Source organism: Salvelinus alpinus, chromosome 11 (genome assembly GCF_045679555.1).
Source record: "Salvelinus alpinus chromosome 11, SLU_Salpinus.1, whole genome shotgun sequence".
NCBI classification, from domain to species: Eukaryota; Metazoa; Chordata; class Actinopteri; order Salmoniformes; family Salmonidae; genus Salvelinus; species Salvelinus alpinus.
The window spans coordinates 55,616,716-55,643,604 of record NC_092096.1 but is presented as its reverse complement, the minus strand read 5'-3'; the positions used below and the strand labels follow the sequence as shown (position 1 = coordinate 55,643,604).

The 26,889-nt window shown below is 43.8% G+C and overlaps 1 protein-coding gene across 1 annotated transcript; it reads right to left on the bottom strand.

Moving 5' to 3' along the window:
• Positions 1 to 1,500: 1,500 nt before the first annotated feature.
• Positions 1,501 to 20,574, bottom strand: LOC139534467 (nucleotidyltransferase MB21D2-like). The gene is made up of 7 exons (XM_071333639.1): positions 20,380 to 20,574; positions 19,427 to 19,641; positions 9,004 to 9,188; positions 8,612 to 8,809; positions 8,083 to 8,253; positions 7,604 to 7,816; positions 1,501 to 5,605 (listed from the first exon to the last, which is right to left on the bottom strand). The coding sequence occupies exons 2-7, from the start codon at positions 19,626 to 19,628 to the stop codon at positions 5,000 to 5,002; spliced, it is 1,575 nt and encodes a 524-aa protein (XP_071189740.1). The 5' UTR covers positions 19,629 to 19,641; positions 20,380 to 20,574; the 3' UTR covers positions 1,501 to 4,999.
• Positions 20,575 to 26,889: the final 6,315 nt, after the last annotated feature.

Here is a 26,889-nt window from a genome sequence, read left to right as displayed (position 1 = left end):
GACCAGCAGATTGCTACTGTGGTAGTCAGGGTGTGTGTGTGTGTGTGTGTGTGTGTCAGTGTGTATAAGCAACTCTGCGAGTGTATGTTTCTGAGTCATTTTTGACCAGGGCAAATTGTCCAGATTAGTGTGGGTTTGCGAGTGTGTACAGGGGCCACAGACACATGCCATTTTTCTCTCCTCTGGAACCTCTCCTGATGTTCTTATCCCAGTGTGACTATCTGAGAGGAGCAGAGCTAGACAGACAGTACATGGTGCTATATTTAGGCAGAAGTGCTGTCTCCTAGCACCCTCTGTTGGAACTGCACTGTATTGCTACCCAGACAGAAAGGAAGGAAACTCGATTCCAAACTGATAGGATTTTTACATAATGTCCTAATATGATAAATGGGGCAGATTATTTTATCCAAAGGTACTTCAAATTAACGCATTATTATACAGCAAATTGTTGAGTCCTGGGGATAAAACATGGTTCGCAAAAATGTTGACTTTAATTTATCTTCAGATCCGCAGCTGGAAGTTCACAAGGCGTTTTGAATGACTTACAGTACTCCTAGAGTCATAAAACACTCAAAATGGAGGGGGTGAGTACTTTCAATTGATGCCAGATTTATTTCCCCAGCACACCAACGATATGTAGCCCATGTAGGGATCAAAACAACAAACCCTGATGTTGCTTGAACCAACTGTGCCAACAGACCTTGTTAACGTCCTTCTAGCCTGGTCCCAGATCTGTTCATGCCAACCTTAAGCAAGTACGGGAAACTGCAGACGCGAAATGTGTCTGAAAGTGGACGTGGCGAAATAAGTGGGTGGATCATCAGCGATGGGTGTAAGTAACATCAGCGCTGTTTGATTTGTTGGATGGTTTTGATTGAGTTGTGTTTTCTGTTTCTTAACAGATTTTCATTGGTCAGTTCCTGTGTGGTATTACTGATGCTTTGTTTACGTAGCAGGTTAGGATAATTAAAGTAGCAGGTTAGGATAATTAAAGTAGCAGGTTAGGATAATTAACGTGGATAATTAAAGTAGCAGGTTAGGATAATTAACGTGGATAATTAAAGTAGCAGGTTAGGATAATTAAAGTAGCAGGTTAGGATAATTAACGTGGATAATTAAAGTAGCAGGTTAGGATAATTAAAGTAGCAGGTTAGGATAATTAACGTGGATAATTAAAGTAGCAGGTTAGGATAATTAAAGTAGCAGGATAGGATAATTAACGTATCAGGTTAGAAGAATGAGGTTTCGGTTAGGAAAAGGGTTAGCTAAATGCTCAGAGATGCAGCCGTGCAAAACAGACTTGAGCGGCGACAAATCTGCCCAGTTCGCTTTCCATACAGCCACTTGTGTTGATAAGCCTGTCTACGTTAACACACCCTTGTCCCGGCAGCCATGTTGAGGTAGTTACCCATGACTCACCTTGGGAGTTGGCTTTACAGCACAACTAGATCTGGGACCAGACTAACGTTATTCCACAAAGAAGTTATACAGTCAAAAATGTTAGGGTTGAGATGTCCAGATTTATTTCATGCTACGGCAGTACCATTCAAGATCATCATTCAAAACACCCCAAATAAAACAATACCGCATAACAGTCACATGATAAGAGAAAATCTACTTAAATTTGCACTTTATGGAGGAAGAGGAAGTTTTAAAACTGCAAATATTTCCAGATATGGGGTGGAGTCGTTGACGATACTGCAGCACTTGTATACGGTAATTAGGTCGGGATACCTTTGATTAACTATATTTTAATTGATTGGTTGAGTGATTGCAGCGGAAAAATGTGTTACAAATCATTGTTAGTTTTCAATCAAAAACAATTATCAGTAGTTTAAGCACCAAATAATATAACGTTTAGTAGTTTTAGCAGTACAGTGACCTCACGTTGCCGCCGACGTTTACATGATATCAGATTTCAAAACAGGGAAGCAATGGGAGAAGGCTGTCTGAATGTTTGATCATGTCATATCATCGAACACACATTTCGTGTTCTATAGATGTAGAAACCCTGGGCAGAACTAATTGATTTCTACATAGACTTTTAAAACTTCACAATAAACATGATCATCCCTGTAGATAGAAAGGGCACAACAGCTCAATCTGCAGCAGATAGTCCAAGTGAGATTGGGTACAGAATTGCATAAAACTGCTGCCATTAACTTTATATATTGATATTCTGCACCAGGATCTAAGTGTGTTTACATTTTTCACAGATAGAGGCTAAATATTGATTCAAGCTTCATACTACTTTCTATGCCCACGAACTAGGCAGATTAAGGTATATCGTGAGAGATACTCTTGACAGTGCATATTTCAAACTTCAAACAGCACTGGATTTAAAACTTTAGAGGAACTGTCAAAACAACTTTCCCACGTTCAAACAACTTTACCACAACGTTGGACTGTGGTGTGTTTTAAAACGCAGGGGAGCATTCAGGAAGGAGAAAAATCTCTAAAGGACGCCTCAAAAACGTCCTGACAATGTTGATACATTTTCTTGCAACGTTCACAAACATTCTTACAACACCGGGCTGTGGTGTGTCGAAGACACCCACATTGAAAGTGCTAGGACCACACACACACACACACACACATCTGATACTTGGACGTTTACATACCCACACTTAACTATCGTCTGGGTCTACATTCTTCTGTATAGTAACCATCACTACATGCTTTGGTTTGTCACGGTATCCATATTCACACTCACCTGTACCAAGGCTATACAGAACAGAAGTGACAACACAATTCACTAGTAGTTCCTAAATCGCTCCACTAACTGAAGCTGTTCAAATAGCAATACCAATGTATACAAGTAGTACCAATACAGTAGTACGGTGATTCTATCACGTTCTAGAGAACATAGAATTCTAAAGAATCCTAAATAACAGTTCTCTTTGACCTCTAGTGTTCTGATGAGTGTATTGTGTGAATGAACATTTATGTTCACCATGATAATTCATTAATGCTGTTCAACCAGCAGGAGCGAGAGAGAAACATATACATTATAATAGAGAGATGGGAGCTGTACGGAGAGCGGAGAGGGGGATGAAGAGAGAGAGAGAGAGAGACAAGCAGCTGTCCCAGTTCCCAGTGGCCCCTTCCTTTAGGGCTCATCTCTACAAAGGGCCAGCGGCTGACCTGTCTCCCCATCCATCCCCCTGCTAAAAGCACACATCTGGGTGGACAAGATAGGGCCCCCAAGACCCCCACACACAGAAAGAGATGAGGGTAGATGGGTAGCTTGCACATTTGCGTGTTTGTTCCCGTTCCATCTCTCTGGATCTCTCCCCCTCATTACATCAGCACATTTAAAGACCTGGATCAGTCGTCCAATAATCACACACACACACACACACACACACACACACACACACACACACACACACACACACACACACACACACACACACACACACACACACACACACACACACACCTTATTAAAACAGGCCTACTAAGCAGGAGGGACCATCACAAAAACCAGTCAAGTCTCTCACAATTAAACATATGAGAACACAATACAAAAGCCTTTTTTGGGGGGTTTCAAAGAAAAACCTTAACCTCCCCATCTTAACACACACACACACACACACACTAGACGAAAAAGAAAAAAAAAGTAGAACAAAGCAAATAGCCCTTACACAAGCCTCAGGGGGATTACATGATGTAGCTAGCCATGCCATGGCTGTACTGTAATGCTGTAATGTCGTAACGTAGAGATTAGAATACAATCAAGCAGTGTGCCAGCCGTGTTAACAGCTAACCCTGCCTCACACCTCTCCTCCCCAACCGGTCTCCTTATAGGTAGTCAGTCTATATCATACAACGTTTAAATGACCACATCTCACCGTTAAGATACTTTCGAAGGCTTTCAAAAGGGACTGTAATAAAAAGGAACTGAATTAAGTTGATAGCCCCTATGATATGACCCTTATTTGATGAACCCTCTTCAAGCTTTCAGGGGATAGAAGGCAAATTGATAAGGTGATCTCTGATCTGCATGTTGGTCAGGATTGTTAAGGTGGGGAATATGAGCGTTAACAGTACGGACTGACTCTGGGTCAGTGAATACAGATACCTTTCTTATGGGGTGGTACATTGCTTCGCCGAAAGGCTCCTCGAAACACCCCTCCAGTGTGGCTCTTTGGTGCCTTCCGCCACATAGTGAGAGTTGAAATGGAAGGACCGCCCTGGGTTATACCATTCAGATAGATATGGGGGACCATAACCCTACCAGAGGGAGTCTGGAGTCACATAGAAAACAAACATTCAAAATACCTGAGAGATAGCGAACGAGCGAGATAAAGAAAGAGAGTGGGGTAGAGGGTCAAGAGAACGAGGGATAAAAAGAAACATAGAAAGAGGGAAGAAAGAAAACACTCTGTTCAAAGACATTTCCCCACACCAAATTACATTCAGTTACATCATAGTACCTTGATACTCCATTTCTTATTCAGCTATCACCCACTTTGATTGGGCAGAAAAAGGGGGAATACAGTATTCTCAGCGGTGTGCAGAGACGAGACGAGCATAAACCCTTAAGAGAATGAAACGGCGTACCCTTTGTAAGCAGCAGCTTCTTTCTTTGTTCTAAAGCGATTCTTTCTTTTCTTTGTAGCACCAGCTAAAAAAAACATCTCGTTAGGGCAAGCTTGATAAAGAGCAGTGGTCTCTGTGGTAACAACTTAACAAGCCTTTTTCTGTCACGGGGTCTCTAAATCGATAAAAGTGTGTTGGTTTCTCTAGGGCTAGCATCTTCTTGGGAGCGTGCAGTATGGATTTTTTGGTACAGTGTCTTATAGTTACAGCAGAGTCGTTAACGCTCATTAGTTAGCTCCGTTATCATTAGCCGCCAAGAGGGGGCAGTATAGGGAGCAGCGACCGGCAGTGTTTCGCGCCTCGAGCCATCCTGGTTGACTCGTCAACTTTTGGCCCGCTATTTTACTTGTGTGTGAGAGTGTGTGTGTGGCTACCACTACACTAGGCCCTCGGGTCAGTAGAATTTGTCATCGATGCGGAAGTGTGGCCTCGTGACATCGTCAGGGTTGAGAAACACAGAAATCGACTTCCCTGGGTTTTCTGTCACCAGCTGCTGCAGCCTGGCCGCCAGCTTGTCGTCCGAGGGTGAGATGATGCCGCTGGCCGGATACCTGTGGCCGGGTGACCCGCCATGCCCGTTGGTGGCGCCCGCCGCCTTCCTCTTGAGCTGGCCTGCCTGCTGTGCCTGGTCCAGGGCCGCCCGGAGGTGCTCGGTGGGGTCTGAGCGGACGTGAGCCAGCTTCCGGGCCACCAGCAGGGCTTGGCTGTCCGACAGGTGCTCCAGCATGTTGCACTGGGGCAGGAAGTAGTTGGGACAGTTCTTACCCAAGATGCAGTGGGCCAGGTCATCCAGGAGGCCCAGGAGGAGACGGGCGGGAGTGTCGGAGTCAGGCGAAGACAGGTAGGAGGGGGGCAGGCGGTCACAGGCCCAGAAGAGGAGGGTGCGGAGGTGGTAGGGGCTGAGGCCAGTGCGGGGACGAGCCAGGAGGCGGGAGAGGACAGCCTTGGCTGCCTGGAAGGCCTGGGCCATGGGGAACGGGATGCACTTCTTCAGCTGAACCTGGAGACAGACAATGATATGGCAGCCAGTGGTTCAGATTGAATTGAATTAAAATAAACTTTATTAAACCAACAAGGGGAAATTGGATGTCACCAGCAAGACACCAGCACCAGAGACAGTCCTGATGGATGTTATACTGAAGTTAAATGTTACAGTTGATTCATTTTCAACTGTATTTAGAAGACAGTTCAGGAACCTTTCTACTTTCATATTCAAAGTTCAACCTGTACATATTTAAAGTCGAACTTGTACTTCCACTATATATATATACACACAAAAGTATGTGGACACCCCTTCAAATTAATGGATTCAGTTATTTCAGTCCCACCCGTTGCTGACAGGTGTATAATATCGAACAGACAGCCATGCAATCTCCATAGACAAACATGCCCGTACTGAAGAGCTCAGTGACTTTCAACATGGCAGCGTCGTAGGATGACACCTTTTCAACAAGTCAGTTTGTCAAACTTCTGCCCTGCTAGAGCTTCCCCGGTCAACTATAAGTGCTATTATTGTGAAGTGGAAACATCTAAGAGCAACGACGGCTAAACTGCAAGCTCACAGAACGGGACAGTGTGTGAAGCGCGTAAAATAAAATAAAAATGCCTGTCCTCGGTTGCAACACTCACTACCGAGTTCCAAAATCCCTCTGGAAGCACCGTTCAGCACAAGAACTGTTCGTCGAGAGCTTCACGAAATGGGTTTCCATGGCCGAGCAGCCGCCCACAAGCATAAGATCATGCGAAATGTCAAGCGTCGGCTGGAGTGGTGTAAAGCCACCCGCCATTGGACTCTGGAGCAGTGGAAACGCGTTCTCTGGAGTGATGAATCACGCTTCACCATCTGGGTTTGGCAGATGCCAGGAGAACGCTACCTGCCTGAATGCAATGTGCCAACTGTAAAGTTTAGTGGAGGAGGAATAATGGTCTGGGGTGTTTTTCATGGTTCGGGCTAGGACCCTTAGTTCCAGTGAAGGGAAACCTTAACGCTACAGCATACAATGACATTCTAGATGATTCTGTGCTACAGTTTGGGGAAGGCCCTTTCCTGTTTCAGCTTGACAATGCCCCCATGCACAAAGCGAGGTCCATACAGAAATGGTTTGTTGGTGTGAAAGAACTTGACTGGCCTGCACAGAGCCCTGACCTCAACCCCATCGAACACCTTTGAGGATGAATTGGAACGCCGACTGCGAGCCAGGCCTAATTGCCCGACCTCACTAATGCTCGTGTCTGAATGGAAGAAAGCCCCTGCAGAAATGTTCCAACATCTAGTTGAAAGCCTTCCCAGCAGAGTGGAGGCTGTTATAGCAGCAAAGAGGGATCCAACTCCATATTAATGCCCATGATTTTGGAATGAGATGTTTGACAGCCAGGTGTCCACATACTTCTGATCATGTAATGCGCTTTAGCTTCAGCTAACATTTACAAGGTAGAATTGGCAATGCACAAAATAAATAGCAGGGCAATTCCACAGTAACAGAATGATGCTGAGACTTTAAAATGCATGCATGTCAAACAAAAACTAATGATTGCAAAGTCAAACCATACAACTCTATGCACAAGGACAACTTTTCAATTTCCACTGAACATTTTGACAAAAAACATTTACTTGAAAAACAGTGCAGATGTAAGGTTTGGTAACAGAATGACAGCACAAACAGCAAACTGTCATTTTGTTACTTTGGAATTGCCAAGCAGTATCGGGCAGACTTCCGAAACAACTAAGAGTATGAAGTAGAAGGCTAACCTTCTCTGCTGTTTTGGTCCCGCAGCATGAAGTGTACCCGTGCACATGGCCATATACTCTGTGTGAGTGCATCGTCTTGCTTTAACGCTCATCTGCGGTTCATCCTGCTGCTTGTGACAATGTCATATCCCTGAGTCACAATTGAACACATCTAGCTAGCTAACCGTTATGGCCAAGTAAGGAAGGAGGCCCAATCTATTGAACTCGCTAATTACTCAAAAAGAAGAGCTAACTTAACCAACTACCCACCTCGCTGCGTGAGAAGGCCAGCCTCCACTCCCGGTCGGGCCTCCCCCCCAGCGGGGCCGGGCAGGGCAGCAGGTAGAACCCAGAGATGGCCTCCTCCTCTGTGATCTTCCCGTCCCAGAAGTGGTTGGCCGTCAGCCAGCTCTGGGCCACGGCGGGCCAGCCCCGGAAGGACACCACAGGCAGGAGGTCATAGAGCACTCGGCTGGACCCCGCCTGGAGGTAGGAACGAGTTATTGTGAAACACAATTATTTAAAAAGAGATGTTCTGAATTACTTATCCGGTTAAACAAAAGACTAAGTAAATACATTTGTTCAACACAAGTTGTTCCAGAATCGACTAGTTGAGATGGTTGCTAGTGCCAATTAATCATATTCTGGAATTGATACGGACGCCAACTATGGCCTCCTATTCCCTATATAGACACTACTATTAGCACTATATAGAGTGACATTTGGGACGTACACCAACTCATCCCCACCTGAAGAATGAGGGTGGTCAGGGGACCGTTGCGCTCCAGCCTCTCCGGGATGGGGATGCCTCTCTGTGGTGAACGTCTCAGCTCGTCCACCGCCTCGCACACCACCCCCCAGAACCAGTCAGCCACCAGCGCGGGAGAGAAGTAGCACCCATCCAGAGACTGGTGGGGGGACTGGAATCAAATCATGACCCAACTTTAGTTCAAGTGCAATTAAAGGGTAATTATGGCATTCGTTTAGTGCAAAGACTTCCAATCTTCGCGCTAAGATAGTTAGCATTGGCTCGCAGAACTACCTCGTACTGGACGCAGAGACATACAAATGGTATCCACAAGTTCATCTGACTCCAAGGAAGTACATAAAACCCCTTCCCTGCCAATAACTGAACTATCCCTTTAAAATAATGTCCACACACTTTACAGTAAAACACAATAAAAGACTGAGCTAAAAGCGATACACATTTTTATTAACTTTCATAAAACTAAAAGCAATAAAAATAATAATAATAAGAGAAGTTAGAAAACGCATTACATGGAGGGAGGGGGGAACAGCACCAGAGACTTGGTGACCCATTCCCCTTTCCTCTTCATCCTCCTCCTCATCATCGGGGGGTAATCCGTTCTCCTCCTGGCAGCAGATGCTCCACCTGGCCAGAGTGCTGGGGTCGCACAGACGCAGGGACAGCCAGGAGTGGCAGGGGGCCGACTGCCGCATGTCTAGGGTGACGGGCTGGTTGACATGAGATGACGCTCTATTAAGCTATACTTGTTTTCCTGAGGCAACACTAGATTTGTTTGGCATCAAAACACCATACCAGAAAGTATACAGTAAAAACATCCCATAAGACACATCACAACTTCTCATCAATAACGTAGACACGTTGAAGTAATACGTCTCACATCCCCCGTCCCTACTGCACCAACCTGGTTGCGGTCGTGGAGCTTGAGCGCGGGCACCAGGAGGGTGAAGTCCAGGTCGAAGTCGGCCCCCTTGGCGTAGTCCCCCAGCTCCTCTGGGTTGAGGTCCAGAACCCCCTCCCTGGCCCCCCCAGACAGGAGCAGGTACTCATTGGCCACCGGGAGACGCTGGTCCACCTTCTGTACTAGACCTAGAGGAAGAACACACACACACACACACACACACACACAGAGGATGAGTGTAATATCACATTAAAAACAAATACAATACTTGAGCCGTTCTGTTTCTTCTGAAGGCAAAGCATACATTCATGAAATATAGCAGTGGCGATATTGACATAAAAATAGATGAGGTCTACACAGCTCCCTCAGCGAGCGCAGCGCGTGGTTTTATGTTATTCTCCACGCTAGCTGGTCGTCCTCAACCAACCCTGACTTTATCCTCCTAGGGGGAGTCTTTACTGAATACAGCCAAAATGACTGGGCAAACTGCAATAACTCAGACAGAGGGGAAACGGAGGGAGAGAGTGAGAGAGGAGGAAGGGATAGATTGAGAGGGAATGAGAAAGAAAAGAGATTGTGAGAGTGCGTGAGAGAAAAAAAGAAAGAAAAGTCTAAACTAACAGCTTTCGAATAGTATATAACATCCTATCAATCTAGCTTCTGGCAAACAATTTCCCCACCCAGCCCAAACCTCTCCTCTTTGCCAAAGTGTTTATGAAAAATACTGAACCCAATCAAATCCCTTTATTGTGTTCTCAACTATGGTGTTCCAGTCAAGCAAGATTAGAGCCGGACAGGCTTAAAAGGTCACTCTCAACATATGATACCCACGCATCTTCAACGTGCGCACACACACACCACACACACACAACACTCAAGTGTGCATGTACGCACACACACACAGGGCTAAGACTCAGTGATGCCTTCCAGGCTGTCAACTTTGACCTGAAGTACACCCATATACCCATCCCTTCAGGGAGGCTCTGAGGTCGATATGAAGGCTGTGGTGGTGGTGGTGGTGGTGGGGGGGGGGGGGGTTGAGGGTGGTGCAACTGCCAACTGCAGACACTGAGACTGCAGCCTGGAGCCTAAAGCTCCTAACGCGATTTCTCTCATCCAATTACAGGCCCTGTGTCGATGTGTGTGTGTGTGTGTGTGTGTGTGTGAGAGAGAGAGAGCGTTTCAAAGACAGTGTCTATCTACAGTGTGTGTTATACTGACAGTAAAGGAAAGCAGAGAAATAATCAGCTATAGAAATCAAAATCTGTCAGTTCTTCCCAAACATTGAGAGAAGCCGAGAAGAGCTGAGGGAGAGAAAATATCTTCCAGACAGACAGACAAAGGGCAGAAACGGCAAGCAGAAAGTTCCTCTGATTTGTTTTGGGTCTATCTCTAGAGTTGATCAATTGGGTCAAATGAGAAGCAGAAGAAAATACTATAGCATGCAGAGGAACGTGAGAGAGAGCGCACGGTGGAACGTGGGAGAGAGCGGGGGGGGGGGGGGGGGGGTACAAAACCCACACCAGGTCGTGACTAGACGCAAAGTCTAGACACAAAGGTCGTGGACACCAGCTCAGCTTAGGTGAGGCTCCAATAAAGCCTTGAAGCTGGGCTGAGAAAAACTCAAGTGCATGGACTTGAACATTTTGAAACCAGGACTTAACTCACTGTGTTTGAGTACTATAATTAATTCATCAATTTCCCATTCAAAACAGCCAGTGTTATGCATCCACCAGCAGGTCTCTGGGAGGTCAAGCATAGCAGATCTCATTTCCATAGAGACACTCTGGGAACCGTGACACACACACACACACACACACAAACGAAAGAGAGGAATGCTCGTGGTGTGGGTGCCAGTACTACACAAAGAGATAAAAATATTAAAAATAATGATTTCTTTTTCCCCCCCCTTTCTGTGCCTGTGATATGGTTGTCCAACCTAGCTATATTAAGATGAAGCGCACTAACACTAAGTCGCTCTGGATAAAATGACTCAAATGTAAATACAGGCGCCAAAAAAAGTGAAAAGATGAGGAGAGAGGGGATGTAGCGTAAGAGAGAGAAAGGGTAAGAGTAGCTGTGTAAACACGTCGACTCACAATGGGAAAGGTTGGGATGTCAGACAGGAGGCCTTCTCTATAACTAAGACGTAGGGCCAAACCATCCAACAAATCGTAACACAGATCCTTCCACCGGAGACCGTTCATTCACTTGCCATTGAGCACTCTCGCTCGGCTTCAAACCCAGAGTCTTTTAAAACGTAAACGATTAGCCTCTAAAACGAGCCCTTGCTCCTTTTAAAATACAGAGAAATGTACTCTGAGACTCAAGAGAGACGGATTAACACACACAAAAGAGTCAGTGTGTCCCCCCCCTCCCGACCGTGTTTATGCGTTCACATCAAGCCCGGAGATTAGCCTAGCTTTCATTTCCAGATCTTAAAATAGGCCTCGCTCATTCTTAAAATTAAACAGAGAGAGACTTTGTTCCCATCTAATCCAATTGGGTGTCGAAGCGAGAAACCTTCTTTTGAAGCTGAAGAGGGTCAGGGGCTATCTATCGAACACCAGGCCGCAAAACGAAGGTGATTGAAACATTAAAAGGTGTTTGTGTTCAAATGCTGTAGTACAGAGTTTAATGGAGCGATGGACTGTGTTCGGGGATCAATGTACGCTAAAGAAACTAAAACCACATTGTGTTATGACTATGATACATCCGTTTGGGTTTTCACATGAAGTAAATGTCAAATAGCTTTTTATGTACATTAAAAGTGATTCAGGAGAGAGAGAGAGAGAGAGAGAGAGAGCGAGAGAGAGCGAGAGAGAGCGAGAGAGAGCGAGAGAGAGAGAGAGAGAGAGATCTCTTGCCTGTAGTAGTTCATACAACAGCACTCGCCTGGTTAATTATCAGTCTGTAGTTAATGAGTTGTAATGTTCCTGCTGCCTGTTAAGAAACCATCTCCTCCTACACTAGAGAGAGGGGGGGGGGGGGGGCATACAGACTCTGGGGGCACAGCAAACACACGCAGAGCTGTTCGTCGCCGTGAGACTCGGTGTGTGTTATCGAACGTCGGAGGAGACTACTATAAAAAATATAGGAAGTTGTTTATAATGTTTTATACAATCAGTATGTGTATATATACACAGTACCGGTCAGAAGTTGACACACCTACTCATTCAACGGTTTTCTTTATTTTTACTCTGTTCTACATTGTAGAATAATAGTGAAGTCAAACTATGAAATAACACATATGGAATCATGGAGTAACCAAAAAAAATGAATAAAAATATATTTTCGATTTTTCAAAGTAGCCACCCTTTGCCTTGATGACAGCTTTGCACACTTTTGGAATTCTCTCAACCAGCTTCACCTGGAATGCTTTTCCAACAGTCCTGAGGGAGTTCCCACATATGCTGAGCACTTGTTGGCTGCTTTTCCTTCACTCTGCAGTCAAAATCATCCCAAACCATCTCACTCCATCACTCTCCTTTTGGTCAAATAGCCCTAGGAGCCTGGAGGTGTGTTGGGTCATTGTCCGGTTGAAGAACAAATGATAGTGGGACTAAGCGCAAACCAGATGGGATGGCGTATCGCTGCAGAATGCTGTGGTAGTCATGCTGGTTAAGTGTGCCTTGATTTCTAAAAAAATCACAGTGTCACCAGGAAAGCAACCCCACACCACCTCCTCCATGCTTCACGGTGGGAACCACACATGCAGAGATCATCAGTTCACCTACTCTGCGTCTCACAAAGACATGGCGGGTTGGAACCAAAAATCTCACATTTGGACTCATCAGAACAAAGGACAAATTTCCACCGGTCTAATGTCCATTGCTCGTGTTTCTTGGCCCAAGCAAGCCTCTTCTTATTATTGGTGTCCTTTAGTAGTGGTTTCTTTGCAGCAATTTGACCGTGAAGGCCTGATTCACGCAGTCTCCTCTGAACAGTTGATGTTGAGATGTGTCTGTTACTTGAACTCTGTGAAGCATTTATTTGGGCTGCAATCTGAGGTGCAGTTAATTGCCGATTTCTGAGGCTGGTAACTCAAACGTAGGTAACTCTGGGTCTTCCTTTCCTATGGCGGTCCTCACGAGAGCCAGTTTCATCATAGCGCTTGATGGTTTTTGCGACTGCACTTGAAGAAACTTTTATAGTTCTTGAAATTTTGCGGATTGACTGACCTAAGCGGCCTTAACCAACATCATCGGTGCCCGGGGAACAGCGGATTAACTGCCTCGCTCAGGGGCAGAACGACCAATTTTGACCATGTCAGCTCTGGGATTCGATCCAGCAACCTTTCGTACTGGACTGTCAGTTGACGAACTATAGCCCATCTGTTGCCATGTACAATTTGTGCCTCCTTTGTCCTCTTTAATCAATTAACCATTTTCGACTACTGGCCTGTCGTTGGCTGGATGTCCTTTGGGTGGTGGACCGTTCTTGATACACATAGGAAACAGTTGAGCGTGAAAAACCCACAAGCGTTGTAGTTCTTGACACACTCAAACTGGTGCGCCTGGCAACTACTAGCATACCCTCTTCAAAAGACACTTAAAATCTTTGTCTTGCCCATTCACCCTCTGAATGGCACACATACACAATCATAGCTTTCACCTGGATTCACCTGGTCAGTCTGTCATGGAAAGAGCAGGTGTTCCTAATGTTTTGTACACTGTATATATGAGAGAGAGAGGAAGAGAGAAAGCTGCTGCCAGAGAGCTAAAGTGGACCATAGGCGGCATTAGTCAAAAAGTGTGTGTGTGACACACTGAGGACACAAGTCCTATGGGAGAGTTGAAAGCAGTCAACAACCATTGCACAACCGATCATTACCTGAACACAGGCGGAACAACTTAGCTGCTACAGCCCAGCCACACAATCAAACAACGGTCAATTTACATTCAGATTCAGTCGTGTTGACATCACTGCCAAAATACACACACATAGACTTTTAATTAATCTAGCTTGATCTTAGCGAAGGCTAAGTGAGGTACAGAAAATACAAAATAGTATTCAATAGGTCCTTAAAATAGGCGATGACCTTGAAAACAAAAATGTTTTGCATATCTGTCACTTTTGAATAAGATAATAGGCGCGTAAGTAGAAGGATTTTGATCCTATAGGACAGTGTCGGTGAAGGTTTCCACAGAGATATTTTCCCACCTACGGAACCCCAACATGTGGGCCCATCTGTCCAGAAGAGTCCCCTTCCGAATACACTTTTCTCTGATTGGTTGTTGCATACAGGGGGTGATCCCACTGTTGGAGGGGCAAGCCGACACTCAGACAACAATAAACAAGCACGGCGGGAAGAGACAAAACAACAGTTTGTTTGGGTGCTTTTGCTTTACGTCTCTCAACTCTAGGCAACCTCCTGACTTCGCACGCCTGGACTTGTTCGAGACACTGCCTGACTTGTGCCTCATTCTTTTGTTATTGTGCCTCGGTGAGTCGGCCGAATCTGAAATGGAGCTCCCCCTTTTTTCTCCTCTCTCTCCTCTCCAGCCTTCTTTGTGTTTGAATTAAAACGACTATAAAGCGGTATAAAGCAAATACTTTTTTAATGAGATCTGTGGGGAAGGGGGTCACCAGTAGTCTGGTGTTCAAAGGCACATGAAAAAGGGTGAGTTTGTAAAAACCAGCCTAAGAAGTGGGGGCTGAAGATGGGGAGAGAACCCATGGCGATAACAGAATTCTGTTTTTAGTTTGATAGGAGTGGGTGTTATTCTTCTCCTTTTTTAAACTCCAAGTCGTTTTTTCTGTCTTTGAAGGGAAGTGAAAAAACGAAACATGGAGGATTACTCACAGCGTATCCAGAGCAGAAAGCACATGTTGTTGTTTACTGGTTCAGCAAAGACTTGTAGCATTTTATCTGACAGACTTGAACCTACAACCTTACAAGAAGATATCTCACTTCTTACTGTAAATAAGAACAATCACTTGTTGCAGTGCATTCGGAAAGTACTCAGACCACTTGACTCTTTCCACTTTCTTACAGCCTTATTCTAAAATGGATTAAATCGTTTTCCCCCCCCGTCATCAATCTACACACAATACCCCATAATGACAAAGCAAAAACAGGTTTAGATTTTTGCAAATGTACCAAAAATAAACTAAAATATCACATTTACATAAGTACTCAGACCTTTTACTCAGAACTTTGTTGAAGCACCTTTGGCAGCGATTACAGCCTCAAGTCTTCTTGGGTATGATGCTACAAGCTTGGCACACCTGTATTTGGGGAGTTTCTCCCATTCTCTGCAGGTCCTCTTAAGCTCTGTCAGGTTGGATGGGGAGCGTCGCTGCACAGCTATTTTCAGGTCTTTCCAAAGATCTCTCTGTACTTTGCTCCGTTCATCTTTCCCTCGATCCCGACTAGCCTCCCAGTCCCTGCCGCTGAAAAACATCCCCACAGCATGATGCTGCCACCACCATGCTTCACCTTAGGGATGGTGCCAGGTTTCCTCCAGATGTGACGCTTGGCATTCAGGCCAAAGAGTTCAATCTTGGTTTCATCAGATCAAAGAATCTTGTTTCTCATGGTCTGAGAGTATTTAGGTGCCTTTTAACAAACTCCAAGCAGGCTGTCATGTGCTTTTTACTGAGTGGCGTCCGTCTGTCCACTATACCATAAAGGCCTGATTGGTGGAGTGCTGCAGAGATGGTTGTCCTTCTGGAAGGTTCTCCCATCACCACAGAGGATCTCTGGAGCTCTGTCAGAGTGACCATCGGGTTCTTGGTCACCTCTCTGACCAAGGCCCTTCTCCCCCGATTGCTCAGTTTGGCCAGGCGGCCAGCTCTAGGAAGAGTCTTGGTGGTTCCAAACTTCTTCCATTTAAGAATGATGGAGGCCACTGTGTTCTTGTGGACCTTCAATGCTGCAGAATTGTTTTGGTACCCTTCCCCAGATCTGTGCCTTGACACATTCCTGTCTCGGAGCTCTACGGACAATTCCTTCAAACTCATGGCTTGGTTTTTGTTCTGACATGCACTGTCAACTGTGGGACCTTATATAGACAGGTGTGTGCCTTTCCAAATCATGTCCAATCAATTGAATTGTAGAACCATCTCAAGGATGATCAATGGAAACAGGATGAACCTGAGCTCAATTTCGAGTCTCATTGCAAAGGGTCTGAATACTTATGTAAATGGCGTATGTTTAAAAAAAAAAATATATATATATATATACATTTGCAAAAAAATACAAAAACCTGTTATCGCTTTGTCATTATGGGGTATTGTGTACACAAAATACATAATCTATTTTAGAATAAGGCTGTAACCTAACAAAATGTGGAAAAAGGGCAGAGGTCAGAATACATTCCGAATGCACTGTATGTTAGTCATTATTCTACATTTCTGCATTCCCACCAACCCATATAGTCATGTGGGACTACTGGAGGCCTTTTTTTTCTCCAAAGGCATGCTATAGGCTAGCCTAAAACAGTTAACTAAGGAGCTACTGGGTAAATAAAGTCTTTCTTCCTTCCTTGCATCTGTGCAGCTGCTTCCCTGTGTGGTGCAATCTCTCTCGTCTCCCTCTCCATCTCTGTCAGCTCTTAATGGCCAGTGGGGAGCCACCTGCTGCTTAAACTAGGCTAGAGAAACCTTTATAAAAAGACCCAACTGGAAAGGATGTCAAACACATTATATGCACAGACACACACACGCACACTAGTGTTGCACAGTATTTCGGAAACGCTGCATTTTTTTTCAATACTAGAACATGAAAAACGGTTCGGTACTAGAATTTTTCTAACTTTCGGTACTTCTGTCAAATGTGTCTCACCTCATATATGGATTGAGAGGATCAAGTCTGCCTAGTAAGTTGTCTGCATCTTCAAGGGGGCAGTAGCTAGCCAGGATGCCCCATGCAGCTGACACGGCGCAAAACACTTTTGAGAGAAAATATCGACAGCGTGGCTTCTTGAAACCAAAACATCGTACCTCCTTGCCTGCAGCTTGTTGACAAAACTGGCTGCAGAAGCAAACTATGGGAATACGTTGATTACAGAGCAGATGAGGGCCAACCCACTGAAACAATTACGCAAAACATGACACAAAGCAGTGCAATGGAAGGTTCAGTTCCAAGTGAAACTAAATAAAGCAAACTATTTTATACAACATTTGCATTGCAACTTTATTGTTATTCTACTAAATTTGAATTATTTTTGGGTGACAATGACATGAACATATATTCAGCATGACATTCATTTGGGCATTATAATGTGATTACCTTTGGTTTATGCAATGCACTCATAACTTGACAGCAATATATTTTGACTACTTAGCATTTGTCTAGGATTACTAGCAGTAGCCACTAGCCAGCCAGCAGCCCTGGGCGGAGCATTGCACCCTGGGACTTGTAGTATGCTGTGTAAATTCATTTGTATTTCTATGGCGTCTAGACTATTGCAACGTAAAAGTTTCAGAAATGAGCGTCAGTGTTTTTTTTATGTTGTTTTGGAAGTAAACTATTCATTTAATACATGCAATTATTTATCTGTAATGAAACATTAATTGCAGGTCTAATTAATGTCATTTGACCCAATATTATGGCCATAGATGAGCAAATCAACCCTGATATGTATCAAATTACTTTTTAAAACATATGGTTTTGCATAAGGGAAATTGGAGGTAATTCTTCTGTTATTTAACATGGTGTTTTATTTTGGGAAGAAATGTCATATAGAATAGAAGATATTCTGTTCTACCAGTCATCAACATTGTTCACCGTTTTTGTCACGGTATCGTTACGGTATTGAGTATTGCTTCGGTATCCTAAACCTGGTATCGAAGTCAAAATTCTGGTATCGTGACAACACTTATATACACACAGAGATGCACAGACACACAGATGCATAGACACACACACACTCCAAGTGTTCCATATAAAGTGCCCATTTTAACATTCCTAGTAGCTGGGCAGATATTCCCTTTCCACTGCCTAGACTCCATCCTCTTCAAGGTCCTTAAAAAAATAAAAGTGGCAGTGCTACTACCGTAGCTAATGAACACAGTGCATTAACACAATCATACATCCTACACTCACATTATCTCTGTTCTCCAGCAGAGAGTTGGAAATGAAACAGCAGATAGAGGGAGAGCGAGAGAAAGAGAGCGCAAAAGAGAGAGGGGGGTAGGGTGATGGGAGAAATAGATCCTATCCTTTGGCTGCTATACAGGGAGCTAGACTGTAGGAAAAAACCCCACTGCGACGTGTTTAAGAGAAGCTTTTAGCTGTCAGTCGGACTGTCAATGGAGACAGCGAGTGGGAGAAGAAGAAAAAGGAGCCAAGAAACGAAGCAAAAACGTGGTGGTGTGAGGACACATGAGTTAAGAAAGAATGTGGTATGAAAAGAGCTGGGTACACAGTGAGGGCAGGGAGAGTCACTAAATTGGGTTAAGTGTTTGTGAGCGGGGGGGGGGGGGGGGGGAGACCAAGAAAGAGATTGAGAAAGAGAGCAAGAGACAAAGAGAGAGAGACAGAAAGAGCGAGAGAAAGAGAGCAAGAGGAGAAAAGAGGATGCTAGACTAGCAAGCACAGACCAAAGTAGGAGAAGCAGAGAGATACAGCTTATCCAATATCTGACTTGATTAGCAGAAGATACAGAGAGATACAGGAGGAGGGTTGGCTGTCAGCTATGATATTTTTGGGCAAACAATACACCCATGCCAATAGTGGCTCCTATTCATAGCGATTGTTACATGGGGATGAACAGGGAGAGTGGATTTAGAGATGGACGGGGAGAGTGGACTTATAGCCAGTTAGATTGTTTGCATTGTGTTTCCCTCTCAAGCTGCACATGATCCACAAACAGGCCACGAGAGAGCGAGCGAGAGAGAGAAAGAGAGAGGGAGCGAGAAGAAGGAAAGAAAGAGCAAAGTGAGGGACATGCAGGGAGGGATACAGGCCAAAGAGGCTTGGTTCCAGTTGCACTGGAACAGGCAGGGAGAGAGGAGAGAAAAGGAGAGAGCTTAGGGGTGGGCAGTGGCAGAGCAGAGAGGGAAGAGTGCCACCTATTGGACAAACAACCTCACTTCACCTGGCTGAAAAGTACTGTATATCAGGAGTATGACACACAACATAAACACAGCCAACACCTTTCTTCTATCTGTCCTTCTCATGAATAGGCTATACACCAATGGAGGCTGCTGAGGGGAGGACAGTTAATAATAATGGCTGAAATGGAGTGTAATGGCTGGAATCAAACATCATGCGTTTGATACCATTCCGGCCATTATTATGAGACTTCCTCCCCTCAGAAGCCTCCACTGCTACACACTACAATCACATAACTTACAAGTGTTCACCAAACACACGATATATAAAATAAATGTATACCATACATATTTTACCATCTAATGATTTCAGAATGTTAACCTCAGTGTGTCACAACACATTCTCTGTTACTATGAGCTTTACCCAGCATGTTGAAGATAAAGTCTTTGGCCGTGTGGACCTCCAGGGCCAGTTGGTCCCCGAAGTCCCCCTGCTCCAGGGTGACCAGCTCAGACACCTGAGACGACAGCTGCTCCAGCATGACCCCCGACCTGAAATCCACCTCCGAGGCTTTCTTCACCGGGGCTGGGGACCGAGGGGCCACCGCACTTATCAAGGTCTCCATGGTTATTCACACCCTATGGTTGGGTATACAGGTCTTGTCAATAATTTTTATAAAGGGGAGAAGACTCATTGCATACTAGTTTGCATACCTTGTGTGTTATTGGCAATCAAAGTGAAATGTAAACTTTGTTATTGTACTCTCAGTCCTAGCACGGACTATGAATTGACTATCAAATAGGGCGTGATACCAGGCATCTGTAGGATTATAAATCACACGCATTGAATAGCATATCCCCCAGGTAGCCCTGTTAATGTTTTGAATTGTTAATCCACAGTAAACGCAGACACAGATATACTCAAATGAATATCAAAGTTCACATTAATCTGAAAGCCACCTGGTGTTTTGGAAACGCAAGCTACTTAGTCAGTGACAGCATGGGTGCTGTCCTCAAAACTAGATCAATTAGCTAGCTATCTAGCATGCTAATTAACGTTAGCTGGTTAATTTGAGTCTAGCCAGTTAGCCAACTGTTAGCAAATGTGCTTGCTACAACAGAACAAGCAGCCATAGCTATATCCATAACAATTTAGACTTGCTAACTAGCTCTGATTATTTGGAGAAGACACTAGAATCGATTTTCGATGAACTAACTAGTTAGTTAGTTAGCCAGCTGGCGTGCTTGCTAGCCGGACAGGTGGGTATAAGTGGACCAACACAACTGAGTTAGCTAGCAAGCTGGACAGCGATTCTTTCACACACCGCAACGATGCATTGTTTGAATGCATGAATATACATTTGAACTAGCACACACCCTTAGCACGCAGATCTGGTGAAGTTTCTTTGCTATATTCCAGGCGTACTGTTTTGGTCTTGATATTGAAATCTGATTTCTTCTCCCGTCATTTCCAACAGGTCCCCAGCACCACCTTCCCTAGCAACACAGACCTCGGGAAATCACGCCCTCCACTGAGGATCTTGGGATTAGTAGTGTATGTACCGGTAATATAGCTCTCCTAAAAACTACAAAGCAGATTTGTACTCTATGATTAAATTTGTGACCCACTGTAGCCTACTATAAGTACATCAGTTGAGATAAGGACAGTGGGGCCCAGCCCTGTTCAGAGATTGGATAGGTTGCTATGATTATTAAATCTAATCTACTCGGTCACAGCAGTTGGAACTCATCATGAGGGTCCGCAGCTGCTCGCGGGTCTTCATACCCTCATTCAAGTCCCACACACATTGCGAGCAATGCGGAAAGACATTTTTTAAGTAGTCAGGGTTTTTCTTTTCGGCAGCTCATAGAAACTGAAGTTCTTGCTGCCTTATTAGCTATCGGCACCAAGAAGTCATTAGGCGCTGACAATTTGGACCCGTATTTGCTTAAGTATGCAGCCCCCCCCCCCCCATCATTACTGGCTCAGTAACACACTTTTTTTTTATTTAACTTTAGTATCAGGAAATATTCCAGAAGTGTAGAAAGCAGCTTTTGTGCCACCACTCCACATGGGTGGGGATAGTATAGAGATCTTGATCATTATCGACCCATTTCGAGGCTTCCTTATCTTGCGAAAATACTAGAGTCAATGGTCAAGAAACAGCTATCTTATTTAGTATCTGTAAATGGTATTCTTAATGTTAATCAGTCCGGATTGATTCATACCTAAACATAGCACCACTACGGCTTGTTAGATGATAGAAAGAATTGTGCTGCCATGTTTGTAGACTTGTCAAAAGCTTTTGATACTGTAGAACCATGTCATTCTGCTGAATATGCTGTTGTCAATAAGGTTCGGTACTGATGCTTGCCGATGGTTTCATTATTATCTCAATGACAGAACTCAGGCCATCGAGGTAGATGAGGTCAAATCTGAGTTCCTTCAGGTACAAAAAGGGGTGCCACAAGGTTACAATCTATATAAATAATATTGGTAATGCTGTAAAATATATATATATATATGAACGGTAGTGTGTGCACACTACCGTTCAAAGGTTTGGGGTCACTTAGAAATGTCCTTGTTTTGAAAGAAAAGCAAATTTTTTGTCCATTAAAATAACATCAAATTGATCAGAAATACAGTGTAGACATTGTTAATGTTGTAAATTGTAGCTGGAAATGGCAGATTCTTTATGAAATATCTACATAGGCGTACAGAGGCCCATTATCAGCAACCATCACTCCTGTGTTCCAATGGCACGTTGTGTTAGCCTATCCAAGTTTATCATTTTAAATGGCTAATTGATCATTAGAAAACCCTTTTGCAATTATGTTAGCACAGCTGAAAACTGTTGTTCTGATTTAAACAAGCAATAAAACTGGCCTTCTTTCGACTAGTTGAATATCTGGAGCATCAGCATTTGTGGGTTCGATTACAGGCTCAAAATGGCCAGAAACAAAGAACTTTCTTCTGAAACTCATCAGTCCATTCTTGTTCTGAGAAATGAAGGCTATTCCATAGAAAATTGCCAAGAAATTGAAGATCTCATACAGCGCTGTGTACTACTCCCTTCACAGGACAGCACAAAGTGTCTCTAACCAGATTAGAAAGAGTAGTGGGAGGCCCCAGTGCACAACTGAGCAAGAGGACAAGTACATTAGAGTGTCTAGTTTGAGAAACAGACACCTCACAAGTCCTCAACTGGCAGCTTCATGAAATAGAAACCACAAAACACCAATCTCAACGTCAACAGTGAAGAGGCGACTCCAGGATGCTGGCCTCTTGGCAGAGTTGTAAAGAAAAAGCCATATCTCTGTCCAGTGTCTGTGTTTACATAAACAAAGCATGTCTGACTTTTGTTAACCTCTACGGGATCGGTGTCCCCCCCGTGAGACGGTTGAGCTAATGTGATTAGCATGACGTTGTAAGTAACAAGAACATTTCCCAGGACTTAGACATGTCTTATATGGGCAGAAAGCTTAAATTCTTGTTAATCTAACTGCGCTGTCCAATTTACAGTAGCTATTACAATGAAAAAATACCATGCTATTGTTTGAAGAGAGTGCACAATAACAAAAAACTTTTCTCACGGCAACTGGTTTGATACATTCACCTCTGAAGGTAAATAATGTACTTACATTCAGTAATCTTGCTCTGATTTGTCTTCCTGAGGGTCCCAGAGATAAAATTGAGCACAATTTTGTTTGATAAAATCAATTTTCATATTCAATGTAGGAACTGGGTTCTACAGTTTGATCCCCTGCTGTGTTTGCCCCCCATCTAGATGTGTGAAGGTTAGTGTCTTTTCTGTCTTTTATGACATTCCTGGGAGTGTAAACTTACATTTTTTATTACCATATCATTTTTTTATGTTCTCTATGGTTATGTGATTGAAAATATATAAATTGACCAAGTCGGGACATTTGGGCAGACTTGAGACAACATTTTGAACACTAATGCAATGGTTCATTGGATCAGTCTAAAACGTTGCACATACACTGCTGCCATCTAGTGGCCAAAATCTAAATTGCACGTAGACTCCTACGCGATATAATGGCCTTTCTCTTGCATTTCAAAGATGATGAAAAATATATATTTAAAAAAAGGGAAACGCATGTTTTTTTCTTTGTATTATCTTTTACCAGATGTAATGTGTCATATTCTTCTGCATTTATTTCACATTTACACAAACTTCAAACTGTTTCCTTTCAAATGGTATCAAGAATATGCATATCCTTGTTTCAGGTCCTGAGCTACAGGCATTTAGATTTGGGTATGTCATTTTTGGCAAAAATTTTGAAAAAAGGTCCAATCCTTTTAATAGGAAGGAAATTGTCCAGGCCACTTTTATGTCTATTTTAGATTATGGGGATATAATCTATATGAATGTAGCAGCATCTACACGTTGCCCTTAGGTTTAATACTGGTGATGGTTATAGAACCCACCAATGTGTTTTGTATCAAAAAGTGGCTTGGGCCTCTTTGTATATAACTCTACAAAGCACTCATGCAGAAACGTCCTATGTATCTATCATCATTAATTAAATTTAGATTTACAAATGACCAAACTATTCTTTTTTTGTGCCTTTTATGAGGAACAACCTACAGAGCTCTCTGAAATGAGATGTTCTGGTCCCCCTTGGTTAGTTCAGAGTAATGATCGGAGACCTCCATGATGATAAACGTGTCTGTTTTTCTTCATATGTTTTGTATTGTTGTATATTTTATGTGTTTGGTGTATTTATGCAGGCCTTATCTGTAAAAGATACTCTAGTCTCAGTATGACTTCCCTGTCAAAATAAAGGTTCAATAAACAATGTTTTAGAGTTCATTTCCTGCAATTCTACACATTTTGCCATGGGGTGTAGAGAAAATGATGCAGTTTTAAAGCAAGTTTGCTGCGATTCTACACATATTGCCATGGGGTGGAGAGAAGATTTAGCAATTTTAGAACACATTTCAGGACATTCTAAAAAAAAAAAAAATCTATGGCACGGAGAGGAAAATGAGCTGTTAAATAGCTAATTTACTGCAATTTTACACATTTTGCCATAGGGTGGAGAGAAATGTTTGCAGTGTTTAATATGATAACTGAGTGAAACTGACTAACAAAATCAATGCGGGCCCCCCGGACAGTAATTTGACCATGATAACAAACTTAGATAGCTGGCCACTAAACGAATTTAGCAGTCTAAAAGTTTTTAGCTGACATAGGCTAATTGATTGACTATCAGTGACTGACATAACAAGAGAAAAACTGCTGATGCACAACCACATTTCTAAATTGCACCTCATCTATTCCAGTATTCTAACTCGCAACAGTAAGTTGAGACCCTGATCCTAGGTCCTTCAAAAGGAAGTTGCCAGTTGGCCATCCCTGAATTAGGCCTACTATTAGCTTACAATTTAATTATTTTTTTCCCAACAGAACATTGTGTCAATCATGATTATGAAGCTTTTGCTTGCATCTTCTAAACTCCTCTGCAGAACAAGGGGGCGAGATGGAGCCTGAGCCAGCCCTCTGCTTTTAGTAGACAAAGTGACAACACAGGCTCCACTGCAGAACGAGCTGCTCTGCCTCTGACACCTCTATCCTTTCCTCCCTTGCCCCTTTTCTTCAGGAGGGGAGCGATTCGCGAAGTGATCAAAAGATCTTCAAACCATTGCCAGCCCCCCCCCCCTCCCATATCAGCCCCTCTTCACTGGTGTCACCTTGAAATACCTCCCCCTTTGAAGCCATATCAGAGACAGGCTGACAGTGCAAATAATTGGCCTAGTGGAGGTAATGATAGGGAGACCCGAGAGAGGACCTAGTACAGAGAGCCAGCCAGGAGTTGGAATCTGTTGAACCACTTCTTCAATTCTTCTATCCATCAGCAAATTTATCAAAGACAAAGTGAGATAAGTGGTGGAAGGAGGTAGAGAGATACAGAGAGAGAAAGACAGAGAGAGAGAAAGATCGAGAGATACAGAGACACAGAGAGAGAGAGAGAGAGAGAGAGAGAGAGAGAGAGAGAAGAGCAAGAAGACACCACGTATAGGTATTAAAGCACAGTTTATTTATGACACATTTCTGTGTGAATGTGGCCTATTTTTTTGTCAACATTACTCTCCAACCTCAATGATTCCCTCAGAGGTAGCAATTATTGGGTGGTTGCTGGGTAACTCTTCATATGAATTTTCATATCCTTACCTTGGCCTTACTAATGCATGCATCGTGCCTTCTCTGTATGGAATCAAAGCCCCATTTGCAGTGAAACGGAGGGAAATAGAGGAAGGGAAGTAAGCTGCGTCCCAAATGGCATGCTATTCCCTATAAAGTGAATTACCATAGGGCTCTGGGCAACATTAGTGCACTGTGTTAACAGCGGAGGCTCACTGCCCATTGAAGTGACGGGATGATGATCTACCTGAAGTGTGATAGTGCTGACCGTCATATAAGGGTCGAATGTTAGGAGGGAGCAGGCGGTGTGAGAGCTCTGAAAATACATTACATTTAATTCCGCTTCAATGTGTGGGCTACTGGTCTGCTGATTGATGCTTCAGAGAGAGGATTTGTTGCTGCTGTGCTCTCTCAATAGTATAAGAGAGCGAGCTAGTGTGTGAGTGTGTGTTCAATGTATTAGAGAGAGACGGAGAGAGAGACAGAGAGGCTTTGGGTAATCATGTCAGGTTTCATAGGCGTGGAGATTTATTTCATGCTTTTATTCCGAGGAAAATATTGTGAGAAGCACATCCTCCCACCCAGTCAGTCAGCTAGTCCTCTCTCCTCCCAGTCCTACCACCATCCAGACTCCAGACAGACTGTATTTGTGTGAGGGATTGTCTTTCACCAGCCAAGCTTCACGCTCATCCTGACCACAACCAAGAAATCAATTGGCTGCAGAGCGCTCCCAAAACAAGCTTGGCTTCCATCCCAAATGGCACTCTATTCCCTAAATAGTGCACTACTTTTGACCAGAGCCATTTGGGTCCTGGTGGAAAGTAGTGCACTATGTAAGGAATATGGTGCAATTTGGGACACAGCCTCGTACTGCGGTAATTATCTAACCACCCAGTCTGGTGGTGTGAGAGAGGAGGAAGGAAAGGAATTTCTACAGTAAAAAAAAACAAACACAGTATGACAAAATAAGAGATGTAGAGACTTGTGAGGCGAAACTCTCTTGAGATAACCTGTTTTACAGTCTGCGCCTGGGACTCACACAACTTAGGATAATACAACCCGAAGCAAGGACACACAGAAAGAATGGCAGACAACCTCAATGCTGAGGGGTTGTAAGCTCACATAGTGAATCATCATTATCCATTTATTATTTTGGCCTGCAAAAACAAAGATGGGGGATAGAGAAAGAGATGAGAGAACAAGAGTGAAGAATAGCCCCTAAGAGAGAAAGAGAGGGACAGTCAGAGAGAGAAAGAGAGAGAGATACTTTTAATACAGCCTGGTGGAGCAGAATGTTGTGATCAGGTCTATGGATTCTAAACGAGGGGATGCTGTGCTGCTTTCACTAATGACTGACTGTCTGGGAGGAGAGTCCCAGCGTGTGTGGTTGTGTGTGTGTGTCGGGCAGGGGAGTCCCAGCACTGTTGGGTGGGGTGTCTAACAACTGAATACATCATGAATCTGCAGAATTCTCTCTTCTGTCAGCATATTTCACTTCAATTTCACTTCAATTTGCAGCAGGACGGTGCTTTTATGTGCCTCAAGCCTGTCTCCCACACCAAAACACCACGTATATTTCCTCACTCCTCTCCTTATATAGTCTCAGGAGCCCAAATTCAGCAACTCATGTAGCCGCCAAGTTTCCATTCCAGAGATTACAAATCACAGTCTGATAGCCTGACCCCGACTTGCCCATTGCCCATTAATAGGCCTTCTAATG